Source organism: Chlorocebus sabaeus, chromosome 11, assembly GCF_047675955.1.
Source record: "Chlorocebus sabaeus isolate Y175 chromosome 11, mChlSab1.0.hap1, whole genome shotgun sequence".
Classification (NCBI taxonomy): Eukaryota; Metazoa; Chordata; class Mammalia; order Primates; family Cercopithecidae; genus Chlorocebus; species Chlorocebus sabaeus.
The window spans coordinates 103,881,939-103,895,790 of NC_132914.1; the positions used below are offsets into that span (position 1 = coordinate 103,881,939).

The 13,852-nt window shown below is 41.1% G+C and overlaps 1 protein-coding gene and 1 long non-coding RNA gene across 7 annotated transcripts in view; one reads left to right on the plus strand and one right to left on the minus strand.

Annotated features, from left to right (window-relative positions):
• Nucleotides 1-13,852, plus strand: part of RFX4 (regulatory factor X4) — a 181,979-nt gene that overhangs the window by 118,715 nt on the left and 49,412 nt on the right. For all 6 annotated transcript variants that reach the window (XM_037996587.2, XM_073021061.1, XM_008004541.3 and 3 more), the window contains 2 exons: nucleotides 11,294-11,394; nucleotides 13,395-13,453. In XM_037996587.2, the coding sequence (XP_037852515.1) occupies nucleotides 11,294-11,394; nucleotides 13,395-13,453 (160 nt within the window). The remainder of the gene's footprint in view (nucleotides 1-11,293; nucleotides 11,395-13,394; nucleotides 13,454-13,852) is intronic.
• LOC140712794 (uncharacterized) overlaps nucleotides 1-13,852 on the minus strand; it is a 97,674-nt gene that overhangs the window by 23,103 nt on the left and 60,719 nt on the right. The gene's annotated exons all lie outside the window — the stretch shown is intronic.

A 13,852-nucleotide genomic window follows, 5' to 3' on the forward strand; every position in this document is an offset into this window, starting at 1 on the left:
TATGTGTGTGATTTTCAATCTGTATACCTTTTCTGCACCCCCGTCTTATTGCACTGGCTAAAATCTTTAGGATGATGTCCTAGCCTAGGCAAGGGTGGACATCTGTGCATTTTCCCTGACCTTAAGGGGAAAGCATTCAGTATTTACTATAAAATACAATGCTAGCTACAGGTTTTTAATATCAGGTTGAATGTATGTGTGTGTTTGTGTGTGTGTATTATTATTATTATTATTATTATTGAGATGGAGTTTTGCTCTTGTTGCCCAGGCTGGAGTGCAATGGCACAGTCTTGGCTCACTGCAACCTCTGCCTCCCGGGTTCAAGTGATTCTCCTGCCTCAGCCTCCCAAATAGCTGAGATTACAGGTGTGTACCACCATGCCTGGCTAATTTTTTGTATTTTTCATAGAGATGGGGTTTCACCATGTTGGCCAGGCTGGTATCAAACTCCTGACCTCAAGTGATCCACCCGCCTCAGCCTCCCAATGTGCTGGGATTACAGGCATGAGCCTCCGCACCTGGCCAATTATTTTTTTTAAGATGAGGTCTGTTCTGTTGCCCAGGCGGGAGTACAGTGGTGCAATCATTGATCACTGCTCACTGCCGCCTCAAACTCCTGGGTTCAAGTGATCCTCCTGCCCCAGCCTGCGGCGTAGCTAGAACTATAGGCATGCATCACAGGACCTGGCTAATTTAAAAAAAAATTTTTTTTTTAGAGGTAGGGTCTCACTATTCAGCCTAGGCTGGTGGTCATAAATTTTTAAAAAAACATATTGCTAGATCTGAATTGTTAATATTTTGTTCAGAGGGTTTTATAGTTCATCAAAGTTATTTGATCAATAATGAAAGTTTTTCATGTTTAGTTTTCATAATGTCTTTCTCTTATTTAGATATCAGAGGAACCCTGGCCTCATAAATGAGTTGAAAAATGTTCCCTCTCTCTTTTTTTTGGAGGAGTTAGTGTAGAATTTTATCTAAATTTTTTAAATTCATAATATTTTCTTATCCTTTTAATATCTGTAGGCTCTGTAGTGATGTGTCCTTTCTCATTCCTGATGTAGGTAATTTGTGTTTTCTGTCCTTTTTCTTGGTCAGTGTGACTAGAAATGTATCAATGTTATTGATCTCAAAAAATAGCTTTTGGTTTCTCTGGTTTCTTGTTTTCTGTTTTCAATTTTATTGACTTCTGTTTTTTATCTTTATTCCTCCCTTTTTGTGCTTGCTTTGGGTTTATTTTGCTCTTCTTTTTAAAATTTCTTTAAGTGAAAGCTTAGGTCGTTGATTATAAATCTTTCTACTTTCCTAATGAAAGCATTTAATGCTATAAATCTTATTCTAATCTCTACTTAGCTGCACCCCACAAATTTTGATATGTTGGGTTTTCATTTTAATTCAAAATATTTTCTACTTTCTCCTGTGAATTCCTCTTTGATCTATGGGGTATTTAGTAGTAAACTGTTTAATTTCTAAATATTTGGGGATTTTGAGATATCTTCCTATTAATAATTTCTAGTTTAATTCCCTTCTGGTCATATTATATATATCGTTTTATATCAATTCTTTTAAGTCGATACTTGTTTCATGCTCCAGAATGTGGCCTATGTTGGTGAATGTTCTATGTGTACCTGAAAAAGCTATATATTCTGGTATCATTAGGTTAATTGTCAACTAGGTCAATTTAATTGATAGTGTTGTTTCAATTTTCTTTGTCTTTACTCATTTTCTGTCGATTTGTTCTACTGATTAGCAATAGAGAATATAGACAACTCCAGCTCTAATTGTGAATTTGTCTATTTCTATACATTTTTGCTTCATGTATTTTGAAGCTCTGTTGTTAAACGCATACAAATTACAACTGTTATGTCTTATTGGTGAATTGACTTCTTTTCATAATGTCTTCTTTTATCTTTCATAATATTTCTTGTTCAGAGGTTTACTTTGTCTGTTTAATACAGCTAACTCCAGGTTTTTTTTAAATTAGTGTTTGCATGACATTTTTTTCCACCCTGTTAATTTGTCTTTATATTTGAAGTAGATTTCTTATAGCCAACATACAAACATAGAGGGAGGTCTTTCTTTTTTATTGTCTGGCAATTTTCCTTTTTAGTTGGTATGGTATGTATAGATCTTTATATTTCATGTAATTAAATATATGGTTCAATTAAGATCTTCCCTCTTCCTAGTTGTTTTCTATTAGTTTCATCAGTTTTTGCTCCTTTATTCCTCTTTTTTTGGTCTAATTTTGTGTTAATTATTTTCATCATCCCATTTATCTCCATGGCTGGCTTTTTTTTTTCCCCTCTCTGAGACAAGGTCTTACTCTGTCACCCAGGCTCCAGCTGGAGTACAGTGGCACAAACACGGCTCACTGCAGACTCAACATCCTGGGCTCAAGCAATCCTCCCACCTCGGTCTCCTGAGTAGCTGGAATTACAGGCATGTGCCACTAAGCCTGGCTAATTGTTTTACTTTTACATAGAGATGGGGTCTTGCCGTGTTTCCTAGGTTGGCTTGAACTCCTGGGCTCAAGGAATCCTCCTGCCTCAGTCTCCCAAAGTGTTGGGATTACAGGTGTGAGCCACCATGCATGGCCATGATTGTCTTTTTAAAAATACCTCTTTAAAAAGAATTTTTACTAGTGGTTTTAAGTTTGTATATCTTTAATTATAATATACCTTCAAATAATATTATACTGCTTCACAAGTATATAAGAATCTTAACACTATACTCCCAATTTGTATCCCATTTTTATGCTATTGTTGTCATAGATTTTGTTTTTGTATATGCTATAAACTCCTAAACATTATAACTATTTTTGCTTTAGATAACTATCTTTGATAATCATTAAAGATATGAAAAAATATTTTATATCTGCTTTCATTCGCATGATTCCTAATCTTCATTTCTTTATGTATATCCAACTCATCTGTGTAATATATGAGTTGGATATGTAATCATAGTCCTCTGCCTGCAAAATTTTCTTTAATGTTTCTCATATTGCAGGTCTAGTGGTAACAAATTATTTGTTTTTCTCTGTCTGAAGAAGTCTTTATTTCTCTTTCAATTTGAAAAATACTTTCACTGGGTATGGTATTCTGAATTAACAAGTTTTTCACTTTTGGCATTTTAAACATTTCACTCCATTGTTTTGGCTTGCATGTTTGTTTTTTGTGCATCTTTGCTCCTCTGTAGGCAGTGTGCCTTTTTTCCTCGGATGCCTTCAAGACTTTCTCTGTCTTTGGTTTTTCAGTCTCTGTCTTTGGTTTTCAGCTGTTCAACCATGATGTATCTCAATGCTTTGTGTTGTTTTCAATCCTGCTTGGGGCTTTCTGAGCTTCTTGGATCTGTGCTTTGATGTATTTCATTATTTTTGGAAAATACCCATCCATTATCTTCTTCTCTGCTTTCTCTCTTTTTTCTTCTCCTGGTATTTCAATTACAAGTATGTTAGGCCATTTGATACTGTCCCACAACTCCCGGATGCTCGATTTTGCTTGTTCTCTACTCATTTTTCTCTTTGTATTTTACATGGAGTAATTTTTATTGACATATCTTCAGGTTCACTGATTCTTTCCTTTGCTATGTCAATGCTACTAATGAGACTATTGAAGGAATTCTTTATCTCCATTACTGTACTTTGTTTTTATGTCTATTTCTAATATTACAATTCTTTTAAAAGTAATTTCTGTGTTCTGGCTGGGTGCAATGTGGCTCACACCTGTAATCCCAGTGCTTTGGGAGATGGAGGCAGAAGGATCACTTGAGGGCAGCCTAGACAACATAGCAAGATCCTGTCTCTACAAAAAAAATGAGCTGGGTATAGTAGCTCATGCCTATAGTCTAGCCACTAAAGATACTGAGGCGGGAAGATAACTTGGGCTCAGAAATTTGAGGTTACAGTGAATCATGATCCAGGCTGGATGACAGAGCAAGATCCTATCTCTAATAATTATTATTATCACATTAATTATTAATATATTAATTAATAATTCATGTAATAATAGGAATTATTTATATGTTCTTCTGAAATTCCTCCTCTGTTCATGCTTGTTTACTTTTTCCATTAGAGCCTTTAACACATTAGTCATAGTTATTTTAAATTTTAAATTACCTGTCTGATAGTCTGGTTATGTTGACTGTTTTGTTTCTTGACAGTAGGTTCTATTTCTTAATTTTCTGTTTATCTCATAATTTTTATTGGCTGCCAAACAGTGTGTAGAAGAGTAGAGACTGGGATAAATAATACTTAAGCCTGGAAATGGGATAAGTGTTCCCATTTCACTTAGGTTCCTTCCCCTAGGTTCCTGAATATGAATTGAGGCAGTCTATTTGGGACTTCATTGCATTTGGGTTTTGTTGTTCCTATGGTTACCTTTAGTGTAGCACCAGATTTAAATTATTCTGGGGTACTTTGTGCTTAAGTTGGAGATTTGTTGGGTTGTTTCCCTTAATGTGCCTGCTCCTTTACCTTTAGGCCGTCCCTATGCACACAGTTGCTTAAGACTTGGTGCTTGTTAGCCTGATTGGAGCTGAAAAGTCGGGAAGTGGGTTCTCTTTTGTTCAGCCCTGTTTCAGTCTTAAGCAAGTTCTGTGCTTTGGATCTCAGAGTTGGGCACTCTCAGTGATCTTGACTCATTGCAGAGACATATCTCTAGTGATCTGAGCCCTTGGTGGTTTCCAGCAGGGTTAGAGAGCTTTCTCTTTTCATCTTTACGCCACCTACAATGGGTCTTCCCTATTCCCTGGGGTCAACAGTGTTTTCTGCTCTTCCCCTAGTCAACTGAGGCTTTTGATCCATAAGGGAGAAAGGTCTTGGTGGAACTTCATGCTTTTTCCACTGCAACAGCTGTTCCCTTCCTCCAAACATATACCTCTCAGAAAGGCTTCTTCTGTCCTCCTGTCCTGTCCCCAGTCTTCCTCATGAACACCTGGTGAGGCCTGTGCAGAAGGGCTTGCAAATAGATGTGAACTTCCCTTGTATCTGTCATTCCAAGAGTTCTATACTCTCATGGTAGTTCATACTGGCCCGTTAGCTATTTGTTAAAACTGTTAGCAAAATTTATTTCACCCACTTGTATGTAACGCCCTGTTTTCTTCTCTCTATTGCAAGTGAGCCAGTCCCCAAGTCCTTCTCTCATTGGAGGTGCCTTTCTTTCCATAAATTCCAGGCTACGTGATTGTGACCTCAGCTCTCTAATGGTTTAAAGAAAAGTTGTAATTTTGTAGATTATCTGGCTTTTTCTTGTTATGGTGGGAGTGATGCTCTTTCCAGCTTTCCACATTGTAGATGGAACAGAAATACACCCAAATAGGCTAACAAAGGTTACCTCCAGAGGCGATTATGGCCAAATTTTAGTCTCATCCTTTTCTGCATTATTCAAATGTTCTACATTAAGACCAAATTTCAATTTTTATAATAATATGTATATGTCTATATTATATATGTAGGAGCCATTTAGGGCTTTGTGTTATTAAAATCTTTCTCAGGCACTGATCAAGCGAACTGAGGCTAAATCTTCACTTATATTTTGTACCACAAAGGTATCTTCTGAGGATTTAATAAAATCCATCTTTATAAGGAAGATTCACATACTTTTAATAATACTTTATAGGTATTAAACACACACATACACACATGGCATTTGCTGTTTATTGCAAAGCAGTTTGTGGGGTACAAATGAAATGTTAACCCCTCCCTTCCTATCTATAATTGACTTATTTTTACAGATGTGGAGGTTAAAGTTTAAAAGCTGAAATGAGGGCCAGGCATGGTGGCTCATGCCTGTAATCCCAGCACTTCGGGAGGCCCAGGCAATGAATCACTTGAGGCCAGGAGTTTGAGAACAGCCTGGCCAATGTATCGAAACCCCATCTCTATGAAAAATACAAAAATTAACTGGGCGTGGTGGTGGGCGCCTGTAATCCCAGCTATTTGGGTGGCTGAGGCACAAGAATCACTTGAATCCAGGAGGCGGAGGTTGCAGTGAGCTGAGATCGCACCACTGTACTCCAGCCTGGGTGACAGAGCAAGACCCTGTCTCAAAAAAAAAAAAAAAAAAGGGCTGAAATAACTTGTCTACCTTCACCTGCAAATAAATAAAATGGTCAGGACTCAAATATTTATTCAAGAAAACCACAAATGTTCATTCATTCATTAAACAAATGTTTATTGATTACTACAATGTGCTAGGGACTGTGCTAGGTCCTGGAATACAGCACTACATAAGATAAGCATGCTCCCTGCCCTCATTGAGTTACAGTCTGCCAAAGGAGGCTGTTAAAAATTACGTGGCTACGTAATTACCACTGCAATCTTTGGCTTACAAATCAAGTGCCTTTTTCGTTAAATCAGGAAGACAAATTTATTCAAAAGATCAGGCTCCAACTGACTTTTCAGTTTTATATACTCATTCATCCCTCAAACTTGTTTGAGTGCCTTTTCTGTACCAAGCCCTGTGCTTGGCATCATGGAAATAAGAATTGGCACTAGAAGTTCTCACTCATGACCCTGGGCAGGCCCAGGCTGAGGCACAGCTCCCCACCCCCTAGCTCAGACCCATCCCATCCTTTCCAACTCAGAAGAGCATGTTGAAATTCAGGGGAATAAAAATACACTATTATAGAGATAACCATGGATCATACACTCTCATTTATAGGAAAGGGAAATCATTCTCAAACTGGAGTTTTTCACTTCTTCCAAGCAATCTTGGCACAGTGGTTGTTAATAACAATTGGGTTAGCTAAAGTAAGAAAGTGTGTGTGTATGCATCTGTGTGTGTTTGTGTATGTGCATGTGTGTGTGTGCGTGTGTGGTATGGGCAGGAAGGAGAAGTCAAAGAGGCAAAGAAAAGAGTGAGGACCAAGCCTGAAATGCCAAAGGAATAGCAACACTGAACAGAAAAGCAGAAGGCACTGGATATGGGGAGCATATCCAAGGCATGTCAAAGTGCATGATGTGGTACTTTCATCAAAGTGGAGTAGGCCAGTGGTTATAGGTCAGATAGACCTAGGCTTGACTCCTGGCTCTACCACTTGCTGCATCTCTTTGGACAAGTAAAATAACTTTTGTGAGCCTCAATTTCTCACCTCTATGTTGGGACTAACAACAGTATGTACCTCTAGGGCTGAGGTGAGGATTAATTAAGAAAGTACATGTGAAGTGTTTAGTAGCTTGGCACATTGCACTCATTAAAAGGTAACTGCTGTTATCACCATTGTTGCAGTTTTACTAGCATCACCACTGATGGTCATTCAGGGAGCTATGAGTGTGAATGTAGGATGTAGGAGAAGGGCTGAAGCTGGAGCTGTAGACTTGGCAACCACCTGCACAAGACGGAGGAAAAGTATGTCCCTAGAAGTGGAGGACACACCCTGGCATCCCAGTCTGGGAAGGAGAGAGGTGGAGGGAAAGCAGAGGAAGGAGGTCGAACTGCAGGTATACACCCACAGAGGACAGTATGTCAAGAAGGCATAGATGCTGCAGGAGATGGAGTCAGTTGAGGCTTAGGAAGGCATCTCTTAGATCAGGTGATCAGGTGAGCTGCTATCTGGGGCAAGAGCGTCCAGGCAGAAGGGATGGCAAGTGCAAAGGTCCTGGTGAGGTAAGCAAGGGCCTGGAGTGTTGGAGAAACTGAATGGAGGCTAGTGCTGTGGGGATGGAGTAAGCTGGGGGGACAGTGGGAGGAGCTGCAGCCAGAGATACGGAGGGTAGGGAGGGGGGCAGTTAGAACAAGGCCCGTTGTCCATCTGGGGATGGAGAGCCATTCATTCTTACATTTCACTTAACAAGCATTTCTTATGTGCCTACTATGTGTCTGGCACTATGCTAGGTACTGAGGATACAGTGATAAGCAAAATGGACATAGTCCCTGCCCTCTGCATGGAGGGTACAGTGAGAAAGATGTACAATGATCAGATAATCACACAAGTTGGTATATAACAACAAACTGTCATAACTACATGGCCGTTCAAGAGGAATCATCAGGGGTGCTGACCTGGTCTGGGGGCTTCGGAGAAGGTTTGCATATAGAAGTAACATCTAGTCTGAGATTAGCTGAATAACAAGGAACTGAGTAGGTGAAGAGGGAAGAGATGATCTTGGCTGAAAGGATACCAGGGGCGAAGGCCCTGAGGGGAGAGGACCAATTGGAGGCCAGAGGTCCAGAATGAGGAGAAAGGGAGAAGGTGCAAGGTGGGGCCTTGGGGGCTGCAGCAAGAACTGGGGTTTTTATCCTAAGAATGATGTGAAAGCATTGAGGAGTTTTAATCAAAATTACAGGTGTTTTGGAAATGTCCCTCTCACAATGTGGAAGATAGAGTGGAGGTGGGAAGGTGAGCAGGGCAGGATGGACTCGGGAAGCTACTATAAGTCTGGATGAGAGTTGACGGCAGCCTGAACTAGGGAGAAAAGGGAGAGACGTGGCTGTGCTTGGGAAGTAATTTGGAAGCAAAATCTGTAATATGTGGTAAACGGAAAGAGAGACTATGTCCAAAATAGTGTATGCAAAACTGGATACTTGCCTAAAGAAATTGTAAATGAATTTAATCAAGTCTTTAGAAGCAGACAGGATAGATGGATAGACTATATGACACTACAAGACAGAACTTAACCAAATCAGAGTGTAGGACATTCCAGGGAACAAATACCATGATGTTGCCAATAAATAAATGGCACAAAATAGGGGGGAAAAAAGATTTAAGAAACAGAACAGGGCAATGTTGTATCTTTCATGCAATGTGTGGACCTTGTTTGGATCCTGATTCAAACAAACTAAACATCTGTGGGAGAAATACAGAAATCTGAATGCAGACTGGGCTGTAGATGATATTAAGGAATTACTGTTCATTCTGTTAGATAAACTAATGGCATGGAGGATTTAAATGCTGCACACACATTGTGTGCATGTGTGTGTATACACGTACACATACGTATTTAAACCTTGCCAATGAGAAATGCACACTCAGTTTTTAGGGGTTAAATGACATCTTGGATTTGTTCCAAACACTCCAGAAAAGAAAAAGTCGAATATAATCTATTAAACTGGCAAAAATGATGTCAATTGTTGAAGCTGGGTCATGGGTCCTTGGAGGTTTATTATACTATCTGTCTTGGGGTATGTTTGAAATTCTTGAAAATAAAAAAGTTATCAATAAAAATAAAATGATGAAAAATAGAGTTCATACTGAAATAGAGGACACAAGAAAAGAAGCAGGTCCAAGGGGGAAATCACGAGTTCAGCTTGGAGGCCTCTGGGCCAGAGGTGCAAAAGTAAGTGCAGACGGTGAATCTGCACAGACGGGAAATTCACAGATTCAGTGAATCTGTGGGCCTGGAGAAACTACCCGGGGAAGGAAGAAAGCTTTGTGAGATGAGAGCCCAGGACTAGATATGAAGAACTGGAAGGCATGCTGACCAGGCAGAGGGCAGGAGTTCTGTGACTGGGGAGGAGCAGCCAGAAGGAGGGATCACAGAAGCCAAGGGAAGTGAGTGTTTCCAAAAGGAGGGCGCAGGTGACAGAATCGAATACCGCCAAGATGTTAAGCAGACGAGAACCATGACAAGTCCATTGGGTTTGGAATCATGCATGGGGGCTGCTTAGGTGAGAGCTGTTTAGGCTGAGGTCAGGAGTGAGGTGAGGAGGGAATGGGAGGTGAAGGAAATGAGACAAAGAATTGGGCAGCACTTTGAAGAAGTCCGTCTGTGATGTGGGAGAAAGGGCAGTGGCTCAAGGGGATAGAGTAGAGGAAATAAAGAGGTTTTTGTTGTTTTTAAAGTGAGACATTCTTAAATGCATTAAAATAATGAGCAGGACTGGGCATAGTGGCTCACGCCTGTAATCCCAGTGCTTTGGGAGGCCGAGGCGGGTGGATCACTTGAGATCAGGAGTTCCAGACCAGCCTGGCCAACATGACAAAAGCCTATCTCTACACAAAAAATTAGCTGAGCGTGGTGGCGTGTGTCTGTAATCCCAGCTACTCAGGAGGCTGAGGCATGAGAATCACTTGAACCTGGGAGGCGGAGGTTGCAGCGAGCTGAGATTGTGCCACTGCACTTCAGCCTGGGCAACAGAGCAAGACTGTCTCCTAAAAAAACAGATGAGCAGAATGATCTAGTAGAGAAGAAAAAGCTGAATATACAGGAGAAGGGACCGTCAGCAATGTACAATTCCTGAGAAAGCAGCAGGGGATGGCAAGAGGAGGGATCGCTCCTGGATTCTATTAGGGAGGAAGAGATGAACCAGGCAGGTAGCTGAGTGTTGATGACACCCTTCCTCTGTGTTTTTCTGTTTTTTTTTTTTTTTTTTTTTTTTTTCCCCTGAGAAGTAGGAGGTGATTCCACCCACTGGCAGGGAGGGGAGATTTCGGGAATTGGAGGCATAAGGGTCTTGAAGAAGGTTGGAGATAGCTATGAGAAAGGAAAGAATGAGTGACCAGAGAGAAATGGGGTTGCCCAGCAGGGTGGAGGTTGGTGATTTTGTGTCTGACAGGAGACAGTGGACGAAAGGCTGAACCAGGGCAGCAAGCTAGGCGGTGTTGGTGGAAGGCAAGGATGGTGTGGATGGTCAACAGGAGAGATGTCCCTATATCTGGCACAACCAAGGAGGACTTCGTGGAGAATGAACCTAGGCCTGTGAGCAGATGGCTTTGATAGCAAGAGCCAGAAAAGGGGGCCCAGTGTCTTCTCAACTCAAAATTCCCATCTTATTGCAACCTACTGCCCTGCTCAGTGCTTCACCTCTCCAGTTCCCTCCTGCCTCCTGTTCCAATACTGTCTTTGACTCTTGGAATCTAATATGGTTTCAAGGCCCATATCAAGGTTGTTTGCCAATTTAAAAATATGCTGTTGCTTCCCAGTTCCCACCAAATGGCAAGCAGTTTGGTAAGCTGGGTGAGCAGGCATGGCAGTTATGTTGCAAACGGAGTTCCTGCCTGCCTGGGAGGATCGGACAAGACTGGGCTTTCTTAGGCCCACGGCCCACTGTCTTCACCCCTCACACAAGCTCTTCAAAAGCATAAAGGAGCATGTTTTACTTGCATCTAACTAGTTCTGGATGCCACCAAGCCTTGCAGTGGGCATCAGTGACCAGCAGAGTACATTCTGTTCGTGCCCTTCCCAGACCCACCAGCTCTCCGCAGGGCTTGGACTGTTGGCACTGTCTCTGAGGTTGCTCTTACAAATGGCACCTATTGGTAGCAGCCCAAACATGATTAGGGGAAATAAAACCCTCTAGGGGACTGTGGGAGGAACTGAGCAACATGGGCAGCACTTAAAACTCATCGTTTCTCTTTCTAGCTTAACTCAGGTGATTCGAAAGTTTGCCAAGCAACTGGATGAGTGGCTAAAAGTGGCTCTCCACGACCTCCCAGAAAACTTGCGAAACATCAAGTTCGAATGTAAGTACTGAGTTGGGAGTGAAAGGGAAGGGAGAATTACATTTTAGTGCCAAATATTTTACGTAAGTTGTTAATAACAATAGTAGCAGCAGCTACTGTTTACTGGTTGACTATAAAGCACCAGGTATTATACTAATTATGTATATACACATATTTAATCCTCATAAAATGTTTATTATAGGTGGCACACTTCTTCCTTTATAGAGGAGGAGTCAAGCTTAAAGAGGTAGTGCAGAGACAGGATTTTCTCCCAGGTCTGACACCAAAGTTTCTGCTCACCACCACCATCCTCCTTATCTCATTTAATCCTCATGCTGCCTCTGTGATGTAGGAAGTAGTATCTCTATTCTACAGATAAGGCTCTGAGAGGCAAAGAAAGTTGCCCCAAAGCCACGCAGCCACACAGCTGTAAGTAGGGGCCAGGAATCAAACTCAGGTCTGAGATTTCCTTGAAGTTCCTGCCCATAAAATGGTGGTAGCAGGAGAGAGAGAATAGCTTAAGGGTTTCATTCATTCTCTGCCTAATTAGAAAGCCAAATTAATATTTCTCATAAAGGGATTGAGACCGTGAACCCTTTCTTTGCTGAGTGTTGGCACCCATTCCCCAGCATTAGTTTTGTTTTTCTGTTTCAATCTGCCTGTACTTGCGGGGAGACTCATGTACGGTTTGTTTGTTGCTATTAAAGATGAAATGATTTTCAGTAAAACAAAGTTTTAAAATATACATTTTTAAAGCCCCATTTGAATACAACAGCTTGCTATTCTTGCCCGAAATAAGTGCCAGTGAGCAAAATGAAGGCGATCAAATTACCCTTTCTCCACAGGCAAAGGGGGCCCTTTCAGACGCGCTTTGAGGTTGCCTGCAGTGGCCATCACCTATTGATAAAGCCCGCTTTATTTCATGGCTTTCAGCTCTTTTCTTTTCATGAGCACTAAATTCCACATCACAAAGTTAAAGAAAAAGTAATTAAGGAGAAGGATTAACGATTGATCAGCCTGGAAAATTAGAAGTCTCCCATCTGCCCCCTCCCACCCCCACTCCTCCACCCCACACCTTATTTTTTCAAATCAAGCCAGCTCTGAGTACAAATTAGAATAATCCTAGGGAAATTTCTGACTATTACTTGACCAGTTCAGAAATTACCAAGAAGAATGCCCCTGCACCCATTTTAATTATGCCGACAAAACAAACCTGTTCAAAGTCGGCGGCGAGGAGGTTTGTTGGACCTTCCACCTGTGTGTCGGGCGGAGGCTGTTCTTCCCAGGGAGCCCAGCCTGGGAGTGTATTTTGAGAATGTGCAAGGGGTGGAAACAAGCCCCACTCCAACAACTCTGTAAGAATGAAGAGCTAGGGCAAGCACATGTCTCGTCTGCATTGAAATCCGCAGATATAAGATCACCCTACTTCAAATTATCAGCCTATTATGTCAGTGTAGCAAACAAGACCTTTTCCTAGCTGCAGTCATCATCGAAACATGCAAATAGGTCATGGAGCTCATTTGATAAAAAGGACAGATTATGAATGCAAAGCCAGGTTCCATCCCAGAAGCACCTCCTAGCCCCACACACCGCTGAGGCTCAATCAGGATTTACTATTAGACATACTACTTTTTAAAGGGACTTCTTCAAAGCTTCCACTTGATTCCTGCAATTATTTATGGGGAGAAGTGATTGAGCTTGCAATTAGCGAAATGAAGACAATAATTGCTTTTACTCACGGTTGACTGACGCCACCATTTCTCACACCTGCGAGTGTATCGTGTGCATGACTTTGAAATATGTACCCCGAATGTCACCATTAAGAAATAGTTGTTGAAGCTCACATGGGAGAACAAAGAACCAAGTGCAGGGTTTTGCCAGTGGGTATATAAAATGGGCTTGGGCGGTGAGACAAATGTAGGCAAAATAAGCAGCCTACGTTTTGAAATCTGCCCCTGGAAAATCCAAGTTAGAATCATAAAGCTTGCAAATATTTCAAACTAATTCTTTTCCCTTTGCAGTGTCGAGAAGGTTCTCCCAAATTCTGAGACGGCAAACATCACTAAATCATCTCTGCCAGGTAGCTGTCCTGCGCTATGTGTTTTAACCACTGCTGAGTCGTTGCAAATGAGGGGGCAAATTCGCAAAAACAACTTCCCGCAGGATCTTTCAGGTTACCAGGGCACACTCTCTATTAATTTCTGCAGATAAGGAATGAAAACATTAGCCAATAACTACATAGTTTCAACTAATATACAAAATAATTTCTGATATCAGTTGCCCCTTAACCTTTCAGATATGTTCTAGGTCCACAGTTCTGTGTTTCTCTTAATTATCCAGCCCAAAACGTATGTAGTGGTTGAATCAAATGATTCAAACAGATTAAGAGGATGATTTGTTTGTATCATTGGAGTTCAAAGTCACATAATATATTCAATATTTGCCCAATTTTGTTTAGTTTTTTTCCAGTTCTGCATTA